We start from the raw sequence: 20516 nt of genomic DNA, 5'->3' as shown, positions 1-20516 counted from the left end.
GCTTCACCTACAAAGCTTCACCTATAAAGCTTAATATATATTCGGAAATTTGAAAATTCGAAAAAAAAAAAAATTGCCTAGGCCTCCTCTTCTTTGGGCCTAACAACTTTCATAACAAATATATATGAATGAGGAGTTTTGGGCTACCACTTAGAAAGGAAAATGATGAAGTTTTGTTACTTTGGAAACTTGGTTACTAGTAAGACACCTCCTTCGTCAACTCCCTCAACCGGAGACTTGGAGGACTCCTACCATATGCTACTGCACCTTGATACTTGGAAGTCTCACGACCACTCAGTGACTTGGATTTTTTTCAAGTCTTCAACCGAGAAGTTTTCCTCACTTAGGAAATTAAGGGAGCACTACCTCAACCTACATGCTTCACTCACAAAGCTTCAATATACAAGATTCAACAAAAGAAAAAAATTCAAAGTACTTAGTGAAGAAGGCCTTGGTGTATTTAACACAATACGTTGAAATGAAGCAAAGCTTGTTTATTGATATCTGATAAGAGCATATTTATGCAACTTAGTTAGCTTGTTTCTTGGCATTTACTTAGTTTAATTCTAGTTATTTTAGTACTTTAAGCTATTTTCGTGTGTTTGTAGGTTCAAATAACAAAGTTAGCAACAAAGTGCTATTTGGAGCATTTTGGAGCATGTTTGGGCCAAGATTGGATAGTGCAAGCATGGAGACATGAGGATTTGAAGGCTAGAAATCAGCATGTGTGTGTGCAAGTGTGTTGACCTACAACTCCAAACATCCATCCACTACACCCATTACATCCACTCATTACCAAACACTCACCCACTACACACATTACATCCACTCATTACCAAACATCCATCCACTACACCCATTACATCCACTCATTACCAAACACTCATCCACACCCATTACATCCACTCATTACCACAACATACACCACTACCACCTTAATTAGATGGTGGTCCTCTCCCTAGCCTATAAATACATCCACCTTTCACCATAACAAAAACAACAGAAAAAATCCATCCAAAGACACTACATTCACATCTCACAACTCCATACACTTACACTTTCATTCCTTGGCCGTGAGCACCATCCATTCATCCATTCATCCATCCATTTCCTATATATCTCAAAACACTACTCCATACACTCCCTTCCCTTGGCCGAGACATTCACCAATCTTAAATGCATTCATAACATTTCCATATATCCATATACATCCTTAGACACTTATGCTGCAACAAGGTGGTGAAAACGAAGGTCTTTGGCGTTTCAAGCTTGAAACTTTGGAGCGTTTTAGGTGTACTTCGTTCTTGCTTTCAATGTCTACTTTGTTATTTTTTGATTTTGTTGCAATTATGAGTAACTAAACCCCCCCTTAGCTAGGGGGAATTCAAAGCCATGAACATACTTGCAATATGAATTGATTACCTTCAGTTGTGATTTCATAAGTTGTGAATTCAATTTGTTTAACTGCTTGATTGATAACTTATTCGTGTATGTTTATTAAGAGTGCACACTTAGATTGCATGCATGAATGTGATGCTAGAGTATAAAGGAGTTTCACCTAATAGTTACAAACTTATATTCACAAGTAGTGGAGGTCGCTTATAAACGATCGCGTTAAATGAATTCTTGGCAGGAGTTTCATGCTCATCATAGTAACGAATGCCTCGTCAATACTTATAGTTTTAATAATGCTTAATGATCTTTGATTGTATCTTTATTGTGCTGTTCACGTAAAGGACTTTTGAAGAATGCTTGAATTGTTGTATGCACTTTCCCATCCAATTCAATAACTTAAGGAGAACTTGAAGGTTAATTGAAGCGGACTTAATTAACCTGGGGTGTTGAGTTTCATGATTTATCAAAAGAACAACTGAAAATTGGTGTATGTGCAAGTGTCTCATGTGTGGAGAAGAACCCTCTAGCTAGTCCATTGTTGAGCAAAAATTGTACATAATATGTAAACAAATAATTCACTCGACACAATTTCACCCTCGTTCATTTTTCGAAGAGGGTTTTATTAATTCGAGTTCGACCCATTCTAGGCTACGCGCCTATTAATTACAACCTTTCATTTGGGAAATGAACACCCTTTGATTCTAATATGAATAAATCGTAACTTGGGAATTTAGATGTTTATTTGATTTTGTGACTGCATCTAGATAGAGCCCTAGATTGCCTACGTACCCTCGTTGAGGGATCAAGTCACTTATAGTTCCTTGGTATTTGGTACTTGTTTGATTTTGATGCCTTATGCAGTTTTAGCTCATGCAGGCGAGGACTTTAAGTCATTGGAGCATTAATGCCTTGTGCAGTTTTAGCTCATGTGGGCGAGGACTTTTAAGCCATTGGAGCATTAATGCCTTGTGCAGTTTTAGCTCATGCAGGCGAGGACTTTAAGCCATTGGAGCAATAATGCCTTGTGCAGTTTTAGCTCATACAGGCAAGGACTTTAAGTCATTGGAGCATTTGATTCGGCTTCATGCCATTTGAGATTTTTCTTCAGCTTCATGCCTTTTGTGATTTGATGCGGCTTCATGCCATTTGAAATTTGAAGCGGCTCGCTTCTCTTTTACTCTTCGTAGAATTTGTAATTACTTGGTCAAAGTAACAGAAGTGAATTTAGTTTATATAAACCAGGGATTCGTCTTGATTTCAACTTCACGGTTGCGTCTAAAATTTTAATATTAGACTGCCTACGTATCCTTAACGGAATCAAACCGGCGTAGTTCATAAAAACTTGATATCATGGTTGTGTCTGAAAATTGATATCAGACTGCCTACGTATCCTTAACGGAATCAAACCAGCGTAGTTCATAAAAACTTGAATGATTTTTGTGTTTAGACTTTTTAGGAAAATGAGGAGCCATTTGGATTAGATTTGAATAATTAATGGGTAATGTAAATGACCCATTAATTTGAGTATGACAAACTGGGAGGGTTTTTTAGGAGCATGTCGCATCCACTTTTTTTTCACCACTTGAACTTCACGTGAAGTACTTTAGTTCAAAGTGGAAAGAGGTTTGCTTTTCCTTTCATTAAAAAATGGGACTCAAAATCTATCTCACATGAGGTGTATAGGTCAAAACTTATTTAGAGAACCTTTCTTTTTATTTTCAACACCATTAAAAAAAGAATGGGACTTTGAACCCACTTTGATTTTTCAAACATTCTGACAACAAGCTTTTACTCCTCCCTTTTTTCTATGTAACTCTTCCAAGTCCAAAGACTTTCTTTTCTACGTGTCTAAACTCCCACGTGTGATGCATCTTTATCCAGGCCCCCTCTTGTGTAATTGCTTCGGAAGTCCTCATTTTCTTGACTCAAAACAGGTGGTTTTCATCCAGCAGGAACCGTAATACTTGGGCTTCAAATAATTTCGTAATGTTTTGGAATTCTTTTCAGGTTTGTCAACCGTTGATTTCCAAAGGAAGATGAGTGAGATTGATAGAGTTCAAACTCCTTTTGATTTGTTCCAATTTATCTTTTTTTCCTCCCTAAACCGTAAGGACTCTTTTTTTTTTTTATGAGGTCATGATTTCTTCTTTCTACTGCCTTCATTCTTTTTGCTCGGGTGCTTTCTTTGTAGGTCGAAAGAAAATCAAGACGAAGAGGAGAAGAGATCGAGTAGGTTTCCCCCTTTTCGTTTTCTATTTTCTGGGTTTGATTTTGGAGTGGGTTGAAGTTCTGAACTGCAACTGATTGGTTTAATTATTCCATGCAGGCTGTCCTGGCAATAGACCTCTCTTCCATTCGATTGTTTGGACAAGCGTTAATTTATGGCACCACAGGTGAGGAATGCACTCTGAAGTCTGTGGGATGCCCCTTATTTCTTTTTGCTTCTTCCTGTGTGCTGCCTTTGATGCCTACCATATTTTCTCCATTGTACAAAGTGATGTTTGCCTATGTGAATGCCCATGAACTTGCTAAAGTTTTCATTAACTTTCAAATCTTTTTGAAGAATAGGCAAACATGCCTTCAAATGCTTGCTAGTCCTGCCGTGAGAAAGCATATTTGAATTCGAATTCAATTTTTCATTTTGCTACGGGTTGTTCCGCTTGGTGGGTTGGTTTCCTAAATGACTTGGCAGCAAATCTTTTTTTCTTCCCATTTTCACATGGTTTGTCCCATTTTTACATGGCAGAGAGCAAGTGAGAAATTTTGACAGGATGAAGCTCTTTGTTTCACCTTCACGTAGCAAGGGACCAAATGCCTTTTAGCTACTTCTTTAGAGTTTGAAAAAAAAAAAATTCTTTCTTTCCCGTTTGTCTTGTAGCATATTGACAGTTTCATTTCAATGCTTTTGGTCAATATTTTGACCCAATATTTGACAAAAAAAAATGGCATCCACATTGTTCATTTGTCTTTATCAGGTGTTGAATTAGGGAACTTCCCAAGCATGAGTCGGTCACCTCTTTTGCTTTTACAGAAAGATGTCTTTATTTGTCAATCACGTGGCCTTACTCCCTCTAGCTTTTCCAAATATGATATCCACCTTCTTTAGCTTTTATATAAACTTTTCTTCCTTTAGTATTCTTTTGCAGTATGTTTTCCTACTTTTCTTCTTGAATTGGGGAATTTCCAAGCATGAATCGGTCAAGGGAAGTTTTCATATAAATTTTAGCCAAAGGCATCCTCAATGCTTTGTACCCGTGGGTAGCAAAAACACCAAACATAATAATTTCTTCTCTTTGAGTTGCATCTTTGTATATGTTGCCTCTTTGCTGTCTTACTTCTCGGGGACTTAAGCCTAGAACTTTGAAACTGCACTTGACAATTTGGCAAAGGGGTAGACCATTTAGACTTGGTTTAAACTTCACGGGGTGGTCTAGGCCACCCCGAAGAAATTCATGGGATTCTTGGAGATTATTTCTGCTGCAGTTTGTAGGAAGTCGGTGGATTGTTCAGAGTCTCCACCTCCATTTGATTGGTGAAGTATGCCAAACAAAGAGACAAAGGCCTTATATGCCTTTGCTTGTTTCCCTTTCCTCATTTTTTGTTTCTCTACTGCTTTTCAGTTTTGTGTTTGCTGCTACAATGCTTTTTTATTTGCTGTGGTCTCTGCTCTCATTTTGTTCTTTCTGCAACATAACAAGAGAAAATAATAATTTAAATAGAACTTGTTTCATACCTGGTGATGAATGTTCTTCTTTAAATCTTGACTTGAAAGCACGAAATGGTTGAATAGCTTGCTCTCTTTCCTGGCAGCACCTTGTTGCTTTTGGTATTTTCTCTAAAAGTTGCTCTTATTTTCGGCAGAGTTTCCCCTCTTTTTTCTGTGTCCCTTTACTTGCTGCAGGTGATGCCTATTTATACGTGTCCCAAGAAAGCTCTAGAATTTGTTACGTGGGGGAAAATGGAGGTTCTAACCTCCTGTCACTTTCCCTTAACTTCTCCCACTAACTATGCAGTTTTTTTTTCATGGCTTGCAGGAAAAAAAACGGCTTTGCACAGTTTCCTCCCCCTTTTGTAGGAAGACATTCAGATTTATTTTTTTTATTTTATTTACTTATGGATATTAATTTGTATGTAAAGCCCATCCTCTTTTTTTTTTGGCTGGATCACATTTTTGTTTTGCCTTGTAATTTGACCCAATTTGTATGGACTTTATTTTTTTGTTGTATATTTTTGTTGTTCAACAGATTGCCCTCTCAAGCCTTATGCGTGAATTTATTTTGAGCGTATAAGGCTTGATATGATCGTATTGTATACTGAGGTTTTGACCAATGCTATATTATGCATTTCAGGGAACGAATACAGATGGCCACATTTGTACTCAACGAGCTGTTGACATAGCCGGGAAAGAGTTTGCCACGGGTTTAGGGTACAGGCGTTCTTCTCCGTTGGCTTCACTTAACTACAACTTTTCTTTCAGTGATCCTCCCACTTGGTTTCTTCCTTCCAAAGTGAACTCTGGTCATCTTGATTTTATTCCGGAAGATGGTGCTATCAAGGTTGGTCGGCATCAGGGCGATTTATTTCAGGCTTATACTCTGATGAAAGTGAATAATGAGGCTGATGGAGACACCAAGTTTAAAGTTGATCCAAATTTTTTCCCGCTTTTACACAGAATGATCCGAGAGAAGACAGATTGGGGTTTGAGTGTCAAGGTCACAGGTTGTGCTACTTTTCAAGTTGGTGTGCTGGAGTGGACAGAGACTACTTTACGAACTTATGCAAGTGTGCTGCGTCAGGCAAATATTTATGGTGCTGTGGCAGTGTCTCGTTATCCTTACAAATACTCCTCTAATGTATGGAAAGCTTTCTGTGAGCTATGGGGGCCTTTGACCAACACCTTCCACCAGGGAAATGGGGAAATGAGCATTTCATTATATGACTTGAAGGTGATATGTGGTTTACCAATTCTTGGTGCTCCTTATGAAGAGTTTATTCCTCCAAATGATGACCTGTGCAAGAAAGAAACTTACCCGTCTACTCTTCCTGAACTTTTGAGAATTCATTCCCAATTGTGCAAATTTTATGGGCAGAAACATATATTTTGGAATCAATGGTTGGACCATTTTTATCGAGGAAAAATAGTTTATGCGGGCTATGGTGAGAAAAATCAGCGGATGTCCCCGAATGAGCAAAAGATCTTTAAAGCCCGAAGAATCTTGCTGGAAGTCACAAAAGAAGGGGCCTTGGCTGCATTTTTGGTATTCTGGCTTTGCAGATTTGTTTTGCCATTAAAGGGCGGTAAAGTGAGACCCGAGACTTTTCCCATGGCTTGTTTAATGGCGCAGGGCTCTAAAGTCTCTCTTGCGCCAACTGTTCTTGGCTATATTTATCGCGGCCTTGGGGATATCGTTTCTTGTCCGAGGGGACCTGGATTCACATATATTTCCATGCCAGTTCACTATATTGTCGGTTGGTTAGGGGAGCATTTTCCATACTTATACCGTTCTCGTCCTGACAATGATTTTCCTAAGGGTTATCCTCAATTGGCGAGATATGCGGGCATTGAACCCAGGGAGGTTAATATATCTCAAGCCAGGTTTATTTTTCGGAGTAACAAATCTGTTGTTTATCGCCCAACCGTTTTTGTGGAAGAGAAAGGTTGTTCTTTGATGGATAATGAAGACCTATCTGATGATTATTTTGAATTTTTGGTCTGTGTTCGCACTGCAAAGCTTCCTGTCAGAATTGGTGAACACCTTTGGCTAGAACCATATTTTCCTAACAGATTTGCTCGTCAATTTGGCTTTGATCAAGGAGTTCCAACGAACAATTTAGCATTTGGTGTTTCTAGTAGACAAAATTGTAGTGTTGAGGCTATGTTCGAAGCGCAGACGGTGCTTCTTAAAAGGAACACCGGATCTCTTTTTTATGTTCCATGTTCAACACATCAAGGGATCTGTACCTATTGGTATTGCAAGTGGTGGAGGATTTCTTGTGTAACATATCTTGGGATTTCTTTGGCTGATATTTATGCTATCTTCAATAAGCGTCCTCTTAATAAAAAGACAGTTTTTAGTGTGTCAGTTCTGAGAGACATAACTCCAGGTTTGAGAAAAGAGTTTTTGCTTTCTGAGGTGGGAATTGAGAAGTCACCTAGCTTGCAAGCAGTTGGTCAGAGTTCAGGTTTTTCTAAGAACAGGAATGCAACGGCTGACGAGAAATGTAAGGCTATCCTGGATTTTTCTTCATCAGGGTCCTCTTTAGGGAGTAATCATGATGTGAATTTTAAGCGTGCTCGTTATGAGAAACCTGATGACCGTAGTGGTACAAATATTGAAGCCGAAATTGCTGTTGATGCAGATAATTTTATTCCAGAAATGGTATCTGAAAATTTGAATGCACCATCTTCTCATGTGAAGGTAATGAACCAGCCTTATGGGGAGAAGTCAGCTGCTTATGTGCCAGATGAAGTTGTTCCATCATCTTTGCAAGAAGTGAAAACATCCATCCATGTTTTGTTTGGCTCGGAGGTTAGCAATCTTAGGCAAGGATATATCATTGGTGAAGTAGAGAATATTTTTGTCAAACTTTCCTCTTGCAACTCACCTACAGAAATTCTTGGCTGTCGTGAGGAAGTGAATCTGGTGTTTGATGTTTTGCGTCCCATTATTAACCTTTTGGAATCTGGTCGAACAGAGCTTGAGTGGTTTGAAAAAACTGTTCGCCATGTTTTTATATGTGCTTCTCAGATTTCTACTAATGATGGGATTATTGATCAAGGTAATCAGATTCGTGATTTGTTTCGTCGACATGATGAGTGTTTGTCAACTAAGAAGGCCTTGGAGTCAGAGTTAACTAATTCCATTCAGGAGCTTAAGAAAATTGAAACTGAAGAATTGCCTGTTAAAGAAGCAGAGGAGATTGCTCGTGTTCTTCGTCAACAATATGATTCTGGAAGACTTGCTGTTAAGCGTCGTGTGAGTGACCTTAAAGCTTCAATTGAGCGACAGAAGAAATTGGATGTAGAATTTCGTCAGTCCCGGATTGATGCGAATGAAGGGCTTCTCCCAGATGTGCGTGCTGAAACATTGAACAAATCTGCAGAAGAAGGAATTTTAAATTCAATCGCTTCCCTGCTCCACTTTTGCAGCAAACCGGAGTAGGCTTTAAGTTGTTTCCTTCTGTTTTGCATTTCTGCAATTTGGGATATTTAAGTTTAGCTTTTCCTCTTCTTTCTTCCTTGCTGATTCTTTTGAGCGAACTTCGGTTGAGAATAATGGGTTTATTGAACCCAGTACGTTTGAACTTTATTTGAATTTTTTATGTTATTCAAACCATATTACTTTTCCATCGCCCTTGCTCAGTTCACGTGCTATGTTCAGCATGCCGTACCCTTTCTTCTATATATATATATATATATAGAAATGCTTTAGTTGAATGTCGTACCTTTACCTATATATAGATATGCTTTAATTGGCAATCTTGTAACGAGTACCTCCTTTCCTTTATGTTTAACAGGTGTCTCTCTTTTCCTTTTTTTTTTTTATGGCATGTTTCTGTAAACATAACATAGCTGCACAAAACATAGCTGCCACTTTTAGTTTTTAGTCTACACGGCATGGTTCCTTGTAGATAGCTGTACCAACACATAGCTGTTGCTTCAAATTTTTGGTCAAGTACAGCTGCTGTGGATTTTTTTTTTTTTTTTCGTAATTAAGCATGCATGACAATTTTTCAATGCATTGGACTCCTCTTTGTTTCATCACCCTACACAAGTGAAAATCACCTATGCAACTCTCGCCTGGGAAGAGTTCAAACCAAAATTAGCATATGACAATTTGAACAACTGCTAATTCCGTTGGGGGACAAATATATAATTTTTGATGAATTATGGCTGCATCTAATTTTGGGGATCAGATTGCCTACGTACCCTGTGAAGGGATCAAGCCAAACGTAGTTCATCCCTTGTTTTCGGGAAAGTGGCTTTTTTTACGGCTGTATCTAGTAATAAAGCTAGACTACCTACGTACCCCATGAAGGGATCAAGCCGAACGTAGTTCACCCCTTGATTTTGGGAAAATGATTTTTACGGCTGTATCTAGTAATAAAGCTAGACTGCCTACGTACCCTATGAAGGGATCAAGCCGAACGTAGTTCACCCCTTAATTTTCGGGATTTGATTTTGATTTTGATTTTTTTTTTTATAACTGCACCCACTTTTAATGATAGGCTGCCTACGTATCCTTTTTTGAGGGATCAAGTCATACGTAGTTCAGAGGAAAGGATTTTTTTCTTGCTCGCTTCCTCTGCACTTGCTTCCATCTCGGAGTTCGTTAGGCACTGTTTATGCGTAGAACTTCTTCATGAGCTTTCCGTTGACACATGGGTATATGCATTTCCCATTGGCGTTAGAGAGTTCGTAGGCACCTTTTGTGAAGACTTTTGTAACAACATACGGTCCTTCCCATTTGGCTTCAAATTTTCCTTGCATCTTTCTGGTGACGACGACGGGTCTTCGGACGGTTAAGACTAAATCTCCAACAGAGAATGATCTAAACTTAACCTTTTTGTTGAATGTACCTGCCACTTGAGCTTGATAGATTTCAAGTCTTTGTTGCACTGCAAGTCGTTTTTCATCAAGTGCTTCAAGTTCCGCTAGCCTGATTTTTACATTTTCCTCAGGATTTGTCAGTTGTGTGGCTACTCTTAAGGAAGGTAGTTGAATTTCCAAGGGTAGCACATCTTCTGATCCATACACCAGACTATATGGAGTACATTGAGTGGATGTACGGACGGTGGTCCTATAGGCCCATAATGCTTCGGGAAGGCGTTCGTGCCAATCTCTTTTGTTCTTTGCCACCATCTTTTTTAGGATGTTGCACAACACTTTGTTGAAAGCCTCTGCTTGACCATTGGCGGTTGGGTTGTAACTTGCGGAGAAGGCTTGTTGAATGTTGTACTTTTTGCAAAGATTATCCATGGCCCTACACTTGAAGTAGAGGGCGTTGTCTGAGATTATTTTGGACGGGACTCCGTAGCGATAGATTATGTTTTTCTTTATGAAATTTGCAACATCTTCCGCTTTCACTTCTTTCAACGGTATTGCCTCAGCCCACTTTGAGAAATAATCCGTGCCTGCTAGGATGTACTGATGTTGGAGAGACGATTTTGGGCTTATCATGCCTATCACATCTAAGCCCCATGCATTGAATGGCCAAGACAAGATGGTCGGATGGAGGGGTAATGGATTTTGGTGTTTGAAGTCTCCATGTATTTGACATGCCTGACATGACTTCACATGTTTCATCGCATCTTGAACCATTGTAGGCCAGTAATACCCAAGTCTTTTCAATTGAGCTGCAAGCTTAGGTCCAGATTGATGGGCTCCGCAAATACCGGCATGAGTTTCAGAGAGAGCATAGGTCGCTTCTTCTTTTGATAAACACCTTAGCAATATTCCGTCAAATGATCTTTTGTATAATGTGTCATTCATATACACAAATCGGTTGGCCCTTCTTCGTACATCAACTCTTCCTCTGGGATCAGTTGGTAGTTTTCCATTTTGAAGATAGTCAATCAAAGATTGCCGCCAATCTGAACATTCATCTACTTCCAGGACTGTAACCGCATTGACTTCATGATTTTCTTCAATCCGCTCTAGTGTTGAAGGAAGTAAATGTCGTTCTCCCACTGTAATTTTAACTTCTCGTTCCTCAGGGAGAGTTAAAGATGCCGCTAGTTTTGCCAATGCATCGGCTTTGTTATTTTCAGACCTTGGAATGTAAGCAATGTTGATTTCTTGGAATTGTGACGCCAAGTGTTTTGCTCTTTTATGATACAAGGTTAGATTTTCATTTTTCACAGCATATTGACCATTCATTTGCTTGATGATTAGTTGTGAATCACCATAAGCTTGAAGGCAATCAACATGTAGTTCGAGTGCAATTTCAAGTCCAATGATAAGTGCCTCGTATTCTGCCACATTGTTTGAACATAACTCTATGAGCGAAAATGAATACGGGATTAGGCCTCCACATGGTGTAATGAAAACAATACCTGCCCCCGCGCCTTTTTTCCTTGCCGCTCCGTCAAAGTAAAGTTGCCATTGAGAAACATATGTCGAGAATACTTCTTCATCCGGCAAATCGCTTGGTAACTCCATGTTGTCGGGAACAGGATGAGCTGCTAAGAAATCAGCTAGTGCTTGTCCCTTTATAGCTTTTTGAGAGACATACTTGATTTCAAATTCCGATAGTAGCAAAGACCATTTTGCAAGACGACCGGATGACACTGGTTTTGACATCAAGTATCTAAGCCGGTCCGCTTTAGATATCAAAGTAATGCTGTGTGACAATAAATAATGTCGTAGTTTTTGTACAGCGAAAACTAAGGCCAAGCAAACCTTCTCAATAGGGGTGTAATTTTGCTCTGCCCCTACAAGCGTTCGACTTAAATAGTAGAGAGCATTTTCTTTTCCTTCTTCATTGTTTTGAGCAAGCATTGCCCCCAGTGAGCGTTCAAGTGCTGCGATATACAAAATTAAAGGTTTCCCTTTGATTGGAGCCATTAATACTGGAGGTTTCAAAAGATATTCTTTAATGCTACTGAGAGCGTTTTGACACGTGTCATCCCACACGAAAGGCACATCCTTTTTCATCAGCCTTGTGAATGGTTGACATCTCCCAGATAAGTTTGAGATGAATCTCCTGATGTACGCCAATCTTCCTTGTAGTCCTCGTAGCTCTCGCAGGTTTCGAGGAGGAGGCATTTCATGATTGCCTTGATTTTTGAAGGGTCGACTTCAATTCCCCGGTACCTTACCACAAAGCCAAGAAATTTTCCAGAAGCCACTCCAAATGCGCATTTCAAAGGATTCATCTTTAATTGATGTTTTCGGAGTCTGTCAAAGACTTTCTTCAAGTCGTTCAAATGACGTTCCCTTTTTCTTGTTTTGACGACAAGATCGTCTACATAACATTCGATGGTGCTATGCAACATGTCACTGAAAATAATTCTCATGGCTCTTTGGTATGTGGCCCCTGCATTTTTTAGTCCAAACGGCATTACAGTGTAGCAGTAGATTCCTTTCGGAGTGCGGAATGCTGTAAGTTCTTCATCTTCAGGTGCCATTTTAATTTGATTGTATCCTGAAAATCCATCCATGAAAGATAGAGCCTCAAAACCAGTTGTGGCGTCTACCAATAATTCAGTTATTGGAAGTGGGAACTCATCTTTTGGACATGCATCATTAAGGTCTCTGAAATCTATGCAGACACGAATTTGTCCATTTTTCTTCTTTACCGGTACAATACTGGCGAGCCACGTAGGGTACCGTACTTCCCTGATAAACCCAACATCTATCAGTTTGTCAATTTCAGCCTTAATTTGTACTTCAAGCTCAGGTCGAAAACGTCGAGGTGCCTGTTTAACATAACGCCTTTCTTTTGATACAGCCAGCTTATGAACTGCCACCTTAGTGTCTAAACCAGGCATATCTTGATAGCCCCATGCAAACACATCTCGGTAATCTTGGAGAAGACTTTTGTAATCTTCTAATTCTTCCAGTGTTAGTAGGGCACTTACAAATACAGGCTTTGGCTCGTCATCTGTTCCGAGATTGATTTCTCGGAGTTCATCCACAGTGGCTTGCCCCCCGTCTTCTATTTGAGGTGGTGCCGGTTGAACGTTGTTAATAAACTCGGTTGAGTTATCACCATTCTCATCTTTTTCATCTTCAATGGTAACACAGTTTACTTGAGCAACATTATGAACCTCCTCTTCTATGCTTGATTCCTCATCCATTTCATAAGCTTCACTTAGAAGTGGCGGTGCATTGTTGTGAGTTCTGAAGCTTGCGCAAACACGATTTTGCCCATTTTTCTTTTTGACAGAAAAGCCGGTGGGAAATTGCCTAACAAGCTTAATTGGCTCGTTATCAGACTCCTTGCTTCTTTCTTTGCTACCGATCATGCTAACTTGAACAACGTCTTGTTCCTCTTCTGCATCATTATTTTTATCTTGGTTTATCTTCACCTTTTGGCTTTTGACTCTCCACTTTTTGCTTTTATGAGATTTCTTAGGCTGAGAGTTGGCGATTTTACCAAGTCGTTGGAAGACTGAGACTCGAGGTGGCTTGCTATTGGACTCTTCTTCAGTTAACATTGCTTTCTCGAGATTAGTAAAGCCTTCAAACTCATGATTCTTGGTTTCCGAGACAAATGCTTTGAGCATTCCATTTCCTTGGTGCACTGTGACATTGATAACACTTTTAGCTTTATGCCTTTTCGCTTTTATCTTTAATGGAATTTTTGACGAGGACTCATTTCTTTTGAACGAAACAATGCGACCATGTCGACCATCATTCCTTTGTAAATTTGTTGAGACTATCAAATTGCTTCCAGGAATTGATTGGTTAATTCTGCGTAAAGGCTTCGTGTAGCTGGTCATGAGTGCTTCAAATGCATTTTGGATTTGTTCCATTGCTTTCTCATCAGGTTCTCTTTGATCTTTAAACAAGCGATTGAGAACTACTTTTTTGGATTTTGGAGTTTTAGCACTCGTAATTTTGACCACCCTTGATGGTTTTGCCTTTTCCACAGTTGGTGATTGTGATTCCTTCTGCACTACTTCATCTTTTGTTGGTTGTGAAAAAGTGACCTTTGACTGTTTGTAGAATTTTGCATCTGCATAATTCACTTCTTCACCCTTAAATGGGTCGGTATCCGCTAGAACTGTCTTGACTTCGCCATTTATCAAAAACTTGAAGCACTGATGGAGTGTAGAAGGAACAACACCATATGTATGAAGCCATGGACGCCCTAATAAAACATTGTAAGATGTGTTAGCATCGATTACATGAAAAAGGGCGTCGGAGTATAACTCTCCTATCTCCATTTGTAAGGCTATCGTTCCCATTGCTTTTTGTCCCACTTGATTGAAACCTTGAATAGTTAACATTGATGGTGTTAGTTGACGAACATTAATCCCCAAAGCTCGAAGTGTTCGAAGAGGAAGCAGGTTCATTGCTGATCCACAATCAAGCAAGATTCGATTTATCGATGTATCTCCCACTAGTCCACTGACGTACAAAGGTCGATTATGATACTCGTCTCCAAGTATAAGGTCATCTTCATCAAATGTGATACTTGCGAGGCAGCAAGCGCAATACTTTGGCAACGTTGTATCTACTTCTGCAAATTTGAAGTTTGTTTCAAATACTTCAGGATTTGTCAAAGCCGTAATGAGTGCTTCTCTAAGCTCCTTTGACATTTTCAGAGCATCGTACACACTAAGAAGAGATGGAATGCGCTTAAGATGGTCGACGATGTCATATTTTCCATCTTGGGATTGTAATACATTTTTTGCATGTCTCTTAGAGGTACTTGCTTTTGTGTTTGAGACCGAAATTTCTACCGCAGGCTCTACAGTAGTAATGACTGGAACTTGTCTTGCACTTGATTGATCAGAATGTTTGACTGAATCAACTACTTCTTTTCCTTCTTTTTTGTCTGCGGACGGGATCCTTTGGCCAGAGCGTAGAGTTATTTCATCTACTTCATCATCGTTGTGGATTTCACATGAAGTTGTGCGACAATTTCCAATTTCTTCCTCACCTCCCTTACTCTTAAAAAGTTTTGGAGGGAGGTAGTCTCCAAGGGTTATTGGTGCTCTGAAAGGCTGCTTGTACTCATCATCTTGAAAGACTTTAGACTTTCTTTGAGTATTCTTCTTCTTTTTCTTTCCATCCTTTGAGGGTGGTCTACCCCATAATTTTCCTTTTGATCGCTTTGTGGAAGAAAGACGTTTAGCAATCTTTTTCACCTTCTTTTCACTGATGGTTTGCCACTCGTCTTCGGATTCAAGCGATGACGAATCCTCCCAAACATCAAAACTTGGAGCCGTCATGAGCTCGTACAGAGTTGGAATTTTTGGATTTCCGGAACGAGGTATGCTAGGATAAGCATAGTCAACTGTGGTTTCATTATCGACATGGAATCCTACAGGGATTGCCCCTTCTGGTAATGGAGCGGAAGGTGTTGACTTTCCTTCGATCATATTGGACGTTGCCGTCTGATGTTTCGAGGATGAATCCACCTCGATCTCATGCTTGTTGATTTTTTCCTGAATTATATCCTTAAGGATATAACAGTCATCTATCGTATGGCTGATGAGTCGATGATATCGACAATACTTTGGATCATCGGTCTTGTTTACTTCAGCGGGACGCTTCGGTTCAGGAAGCGTGATCATCTTTGCTGCAAGAAGTTCATCGAAGATAGTTCCAACATCTTCATCATCAAAACTATATTTAACTTCTTTTCTTTCTTTAAGCGAAAGCCTCCTCGTCCCCTTGGTTTCTTCTTTTCTTTTTACATTGTCACTTTTCTTGTCTACTTTGACAAATGTCGCCATAGAATCTCCTTTCTTCGACATTCTTTTGTTATCCCCCTTCTTGATGTCAGACTTCTTTTCTAAGTCTTGAATCATCTTTCCAATCACATTTTTTCGAGACATCTGCTTCTCCACATTGCTTGCTTTGGATACCAACTCGTCGAAAGTTCGAGGCTCCGCAATTCCTACAAATGTTGCAATCTCAGGGATGAGGTTATTGTAACATATTTGCACTGCCGAAAATTCGGAAATCTTTTCCATGCATTGTAGGTTAAGGCTCCTCCATCTTGTGATGAATTCGCTCGCGCTTTCTCCAAGCCTTTGTGTTGTTTGAGCTAAATCCATTAACGTGACTTTCTTCTTTGAACTGACGAATTGAGCTAGAAAAGCTCTTTGCATATCATCCCATGTTATAATAGATCCGGGCTCTAACTGAGTGTACCATGTGAAAGCAGACCCTCTTAGTGACTGAACAAATTGCCGAACCAATAAGGGATCCGACTGCGATGTCTCCCCACAAGCTGAGTAAAAATGAGCTAAGTGTTCTTGAGGAGAACCACTTAAACCATCAAACTTATCAAAGCTCGGTTTTTGATACCCTTGGGGAAATGGCACTGTGTCATAGTGAGCTGGATAAGGCTTTCGGTATCCAAGAATTGGTGTTGTTAAAGACATTTGAAATTCACGAATCTTTTCAGCGAAAATTGCATTGATATCTTGATGCGTAATTTGGCTACCGGAACTTTCTCCTTCTGTTTCTTTCCTTGCTCTTTCTCCAGCATTATTTATGCTAGCTTGAGCGGCTAACTAAGCTGCTAAAGTTGCAATTTCAGCTTCCTTATCAGCTACCAAAGTTGCCATTTGTGCTTCTTTTTCTGCTAGTTTTCGTTGCATTTCTAGCAGTTGTTCTTCTATATTTGATGCACCAGTCATCAGAACTTGCATGTTCTCAGATTCGACATCTTCATTTATCTCCAACCTTTGGAATTGAGTCATTACTCTAGGAATCTCTTCTTGGAAAAAATATTTGTTTCCTCCAAGAATATCTCCAAGGGAAGATGAACTCTCGGGAGAATGGTTTGCCAATACTTGGGCCCTTGCACGTGTGATAGGCCCCTCGAATTGAATGTTGTTACCTTTCTCGACAACTTCATAGGCCTTGGCCTTTTGTTGAACATTTCCAGACACTACTGGCAAGATTTCTTCATTTTCCTCGACGGAGGTCATCATGACCAACTCCGTTGTAGGTAAAGTGATTGGGATTGTTCCAATCATGATTTGAGTAATGACGGGAACCTTGGTAAGTGGTGATGATGTCACTTTGACAATCTTGCGTCGAGGGACCTTGGTGTCCTTAGATGAAATAGCTCCAAGAAGCTCCCTTGAGATGATTTCAATATCTTCAAGTACACACTCCTTAGCAATCTTCTTCCTAAGAGCTCGTGCTGCTCTCTTCCTTGCGTTCCTTAGGGCGTTCTTGGATGGGCATTTTTTCGGTCTAACCTTGATGACTTTTACAGCCGCCTTGTTTGTCTTTGTTGCTACCTTAGCCTTCACCATGTTGCAGCTAGTTGGTGCTTCATTGATAGTGAATGAGATTCGGCGACAAGCACGTTCTCCATGTCCAAGTTTGAATGCAGCAGAGAGTTCATGGAAGTAAACAGTAACTTGTGGTGCCATGCTTCCTTTTTCTGTAAAAAAAAAAGAAAATACATAGCACATTAATTATCTTTAAAATTAGAGATGAAAGGGAAAATGGGTCCCACTGGGCGTGCCAAAAATTATGTTGAGCAAAAATTGTACATAATATGTAAACAAATAATTCACTCGACACAATTTCACCCTCGTTCATTTTTCGAAGAGGGTTTTATTAATTCGAGTTCGACCCATTCTAGGCTACGCGCCTATTAATTACAACCTTTCATTTGGGAAATGAACACCCTTTGATTCTAATATGAATAAATCGTAACTTGGGAATTTAGATGTTTATTTGATTTTGTGACTGCATCTAGATAGAGCCCTAGATTGCCTACGTACCCTCGTTGAGGGATCAAGTCACTTGTAGTTCCTTGGTATTTGGTACTTGTTTGATTTTGATGCCTTATGCAGTTTTAGCTCATGCAGGCGAGGACTTTAAGTCATTGGAGCATTAATGCCTTGTGCAGTTTTAGCTCATGTGGGCGAGGACTTTTAAGCCATTGGAGCATTAATGCCTTGTGCAGTTTTAGCTCATGCAGGCGAGGACTTTAAGCCATTGGAGCAATAATGCCTTGTGCAGTTTTAGCTCATACAGGCAAGGACTTTAAGTCATTGGAGCATTTGATTCGGCTTCATGCCATTTGAGATTTTTCTTCAGCTTCATGCCTTTTGTGATTTGATGCGGCTTCATGCCATTTGAAATTTGAAGCGGCTCGCTTCTCTTTTACTCTTCGTAGAATTTGTAATTACTTGGTCAAAGTAACAGAAGTGAATTTAGTTTATATAAACCAGGGATTCGTCTTGATTTCAACTTCACGGTTGCGTCTAAAATTTTAATATTAGACTGCCTACGTATCCTTAACGGAATCAAACCGGCGTAGTTCATAAAAACTTGATATCATGGTTGTGTCTGAAAATTGATATCAGACTGCCTACGTATCCTTAACGGAATCAAACCAGCGTAGTTCATAAAAACTTGAATGATTTTTGTGTTTAGACTTTTTAGGAAAATGAGGAGCCATTTGGATTAGATTTGAATAATTAATGGGTAATGTAAATGACCCATTAATTTGAGTATGACAAACTGGGAGGGTTTTTTAGGAGCATGTCACATCCACTTTTTTTTCCCCACTTGAACTTCACGTGAAGTACTTTAGTTCAAAGTGGAAAGAGGTTTGCTTTTCCTTTCATTAAAAAATGGGACTCAAAATCTATCTCACATGAGGTGTATAGGTCAAAACTTATTTAGAGAACCTTTCTTTTTATTTTCAACACCATTAAAAAAAGAATGGGACTTTGAACCCACTTTGATTTTTCAAACATTCTGACAACAAGCTTTTACTCCTCCCTTTTTTCTATGTAACTCTTCCAAGTCCAAAGACTTTCTTTTCTACGTGTCTAAACTCCCACGTGTGATGCATCTTTATCCAGGCCCCCTCTTGTGTAATTGCTTCGGAAGTCCTCATTTTCTTGACTCAAAACAGGTGGTTTTCATCCAGCAGGAACCGTAATACTTGGGCTTCAAATAATTTCGTAATGTTTTGGAATTCTTTTCAGGTTTGTCAACCGTTGATTTCCAAAGGAAGATGGGTGAGATTGATAGAGTTCAAACTCCTTTTGATTTGTTCCAATTTATCTTTTTTTCCTCCCTAAACCGTAAGGACTCTTGTTTTTTTTTTTATGAGGTCATGATTTCTTCTTTCTACTGCCTTCATTCTTTTTGCTCGTGTGCTTTCTTTGTAGGTCGAAAGAAAATCAAGACGAAGAGGAGAAGAGATCGAGTAGGTTTCCCCCTTTTCGTTTTCTATTTTCTGGGTTTGATTTTGGAGTGGGTTGAAGTTCTGAACTGCAACTGATTGGTTTAATTATTCCATGCAGGCTGTCCTGGCAATAGACCTCTCTTCCATTCGATTGTTTGGACAAGCGTTAATTTATGGCACCACAGGTGAGGAATGCACTCTGAAGTTTGTGGGATGCCCCTTATTTCTTTTTGCTTCTTCCTGTGTGCTGCCTTTGATGCCTACCATATTTTCTCCATTGTACAAAGTGATGTTTGCCTATGTGAATGCCCATGAACTTGCTAAAGTTTTCATTAACTTTCAAATCTTTTTGAAGAATAGGCAAACATGCCTTCAAATGCTTGCTAGTCCTGCCGTGAGAAAGCATATTTGAATTCGAATTCAATTTTTCATTTTGCTACGGGTTGTTCCGCTTGGTGGGTTGGTTTCCTAAATGACTTGGCAGCAAATCTTTTTTTCTTCCCATTTTCACATGGTTTGTCCCATTTTTACATGGCAGAGAGCAAGTGAGAAATTTTGACAGGATGAAGCTCTTTGTTTCACCTTCACGTAGCAAGGGACCAAATGCCTTTTAGCTACTTCTTTAGAGTTTGAAAAAAAAAAAAATTCTTTCTTTCCCGTTTGTCTTGTAGCATATTGACAGTTTCATTTCAATGCTTTTGGTCAATATTTTGACCCAATATTTGACAAAAAAAAATGGCATCCACATTGTTCATTTGTCTTTATCAGGTGTTGAATTAGGGAACTTCCCAAGCATGAGTCGGTCACCTCTTTTGCTTTTACAGAAAGATGTCTTTATTTGTCAATCACGTGGCCTTACTCCCTCTAGCTTTTCCAAATATGATATCCACCTTCTTTAGCTTTTATATAAACTTTTCTTCCTTTAGTATTCTTTTGCAGTATGTTTTCCTACTTTTCTTCTTGAATTGGGGAATTTCCAAGCATGAATCGGTCAAGGGAAGTTTTCAAATAAATTTTAGCCAAAGGCATCCTCAATGCTTTGTACCCGTGGGTAGCAAAAACACCAAACATAATAATTTCTTCTCTTTGAGTTGCATCTTTGTATATGTTGCCTCTTTGCTGTCTTACTTCTCGGGGACTTAAGCCTAGAACTTTGAAACTGCACTTGACAATTTGGCAAAGGGGTAGACCATTTAGACTTGGTTTAAACTTCACGGGGTGGTCTAGGCCACCCCGAAGAAATTCATGGGATTCTTGGAGATTATTTCTGCT

The 20516-nt window shown here is 39.4% G+C and overlaps 2 protein-coding genes across 4 annotated transcripts; both read left to right on the top strand.

Annotated features, from left to right (window-relative positions):
* The first annotated feature begins 3036 nt into the window (after nucleotides 1-3036).
* LOC126605362 (uncharacterized) lies at nucleotides 3037-8743 on the top strand. 2 transcript variants are annotated; one of them, XM_050272743.1, is made up of 3 exons: nucleotides 3037-3402; nucleotides 3587-3624; nucleotides 3722-8743. In XM_050272743.1, the coding sequence occupies exon 3, from the start codon at nucleotides 5724-5726 to the stop codon at nucleotides 8556-8558; it is 2835 nt and encodes a 944-aa protein (XP_050128700.1). In that variant the 5' UTR covers nucleotides 3037-3402; nucleotides 3587-3624; nucleotides 3722-5723; the 3' UTR covers nucleotides 8559-8743. The 2 variants fall into 2 exon arrangements, with proteins under 2 accessions (XP_050128700.1, XP_050128699.1); XM_050272742.1 differs by having other exon boundaries at nucleotides 3037-3501.
* A 9758-nt stretch (nucleotides 8744-18501) lies between these two features.
* On the top strand, nucleotides 18502-19881 carry LOC126605370 (uncharacterized). Of its 2 annotated transcripts, none has more exons than XM_050272755.1 (3): nucleotides 18502-19074; nucleotides 19228-19265; nucleotides 19363-19881. In XM_050272755.1, the coding sequence occupies exons 1-3, from the start codon at nucleotides 19071-19073 to the stop codon at nucleotides 19654-19656; spliced, it is 336 nt and encodes a 111-aa protein (XP_050128712.1). In that variant the 5' UTR covers nucleotides 18502-19070; the 3' UTR covers nucleotides 19657-19881. The 2 variants fall into 2 exon arrangements, with proteins under 2 accessions (XP_050128712.1, XP_050128711.1); XM_050272754.1 differs by having other exon boundaries at nucleotides 18505-19140.
* The last annotated feature ends 635 nt before the right edge of the window (nucleotides 19882-20516 follow it).

This window comes from Malus sylvestris, chromosome 15, assembly GCF_916048215.2.
Source record: "Malus sylvestris chromosome 15, drMalSylv7.2, whole genome shotgun sequence".
NCBI lineage: Eukaryota > Viridiplantae > Streptophyta > Magnoliopsida > Rosales > Rosaceae > Malus > Malus sylvestris.
Note: the sequence above shows the minus strand (reverse complement) of the source record. Positions and strands in the feature narration are given on the sequence as shown.

Coding starts and splice junctions, on each gene's coding strand:
- LOC126605362 (XM_050272743.1), top strand. CDS start 5,724: ATGCTATATTATGCATTTCAGGGAACGAATACAGATGGCCACATTTGT.
- LOC126605370 (XM_050272754.1), top strand. CDS start 19,071: ATGGGTGAGATTGATAGAGTTCAAACTCCTTTTGATTTGTTCCAATTT. Junction 19,141..19,227: donor CTTTTTTTCCTCCCTAAACC/GTAAGGACTCTT, acceptor CTTTCTTTGTAG/GTCGAAAGAAAATCAAGACG. Junction 19,266..19,362: donor CGAAGAGGAGAAGAGATCGA/GTAGGTTTCCCC, acceptor TATTCCATGCAG/GCTGTCCTGGCAATAGACCT.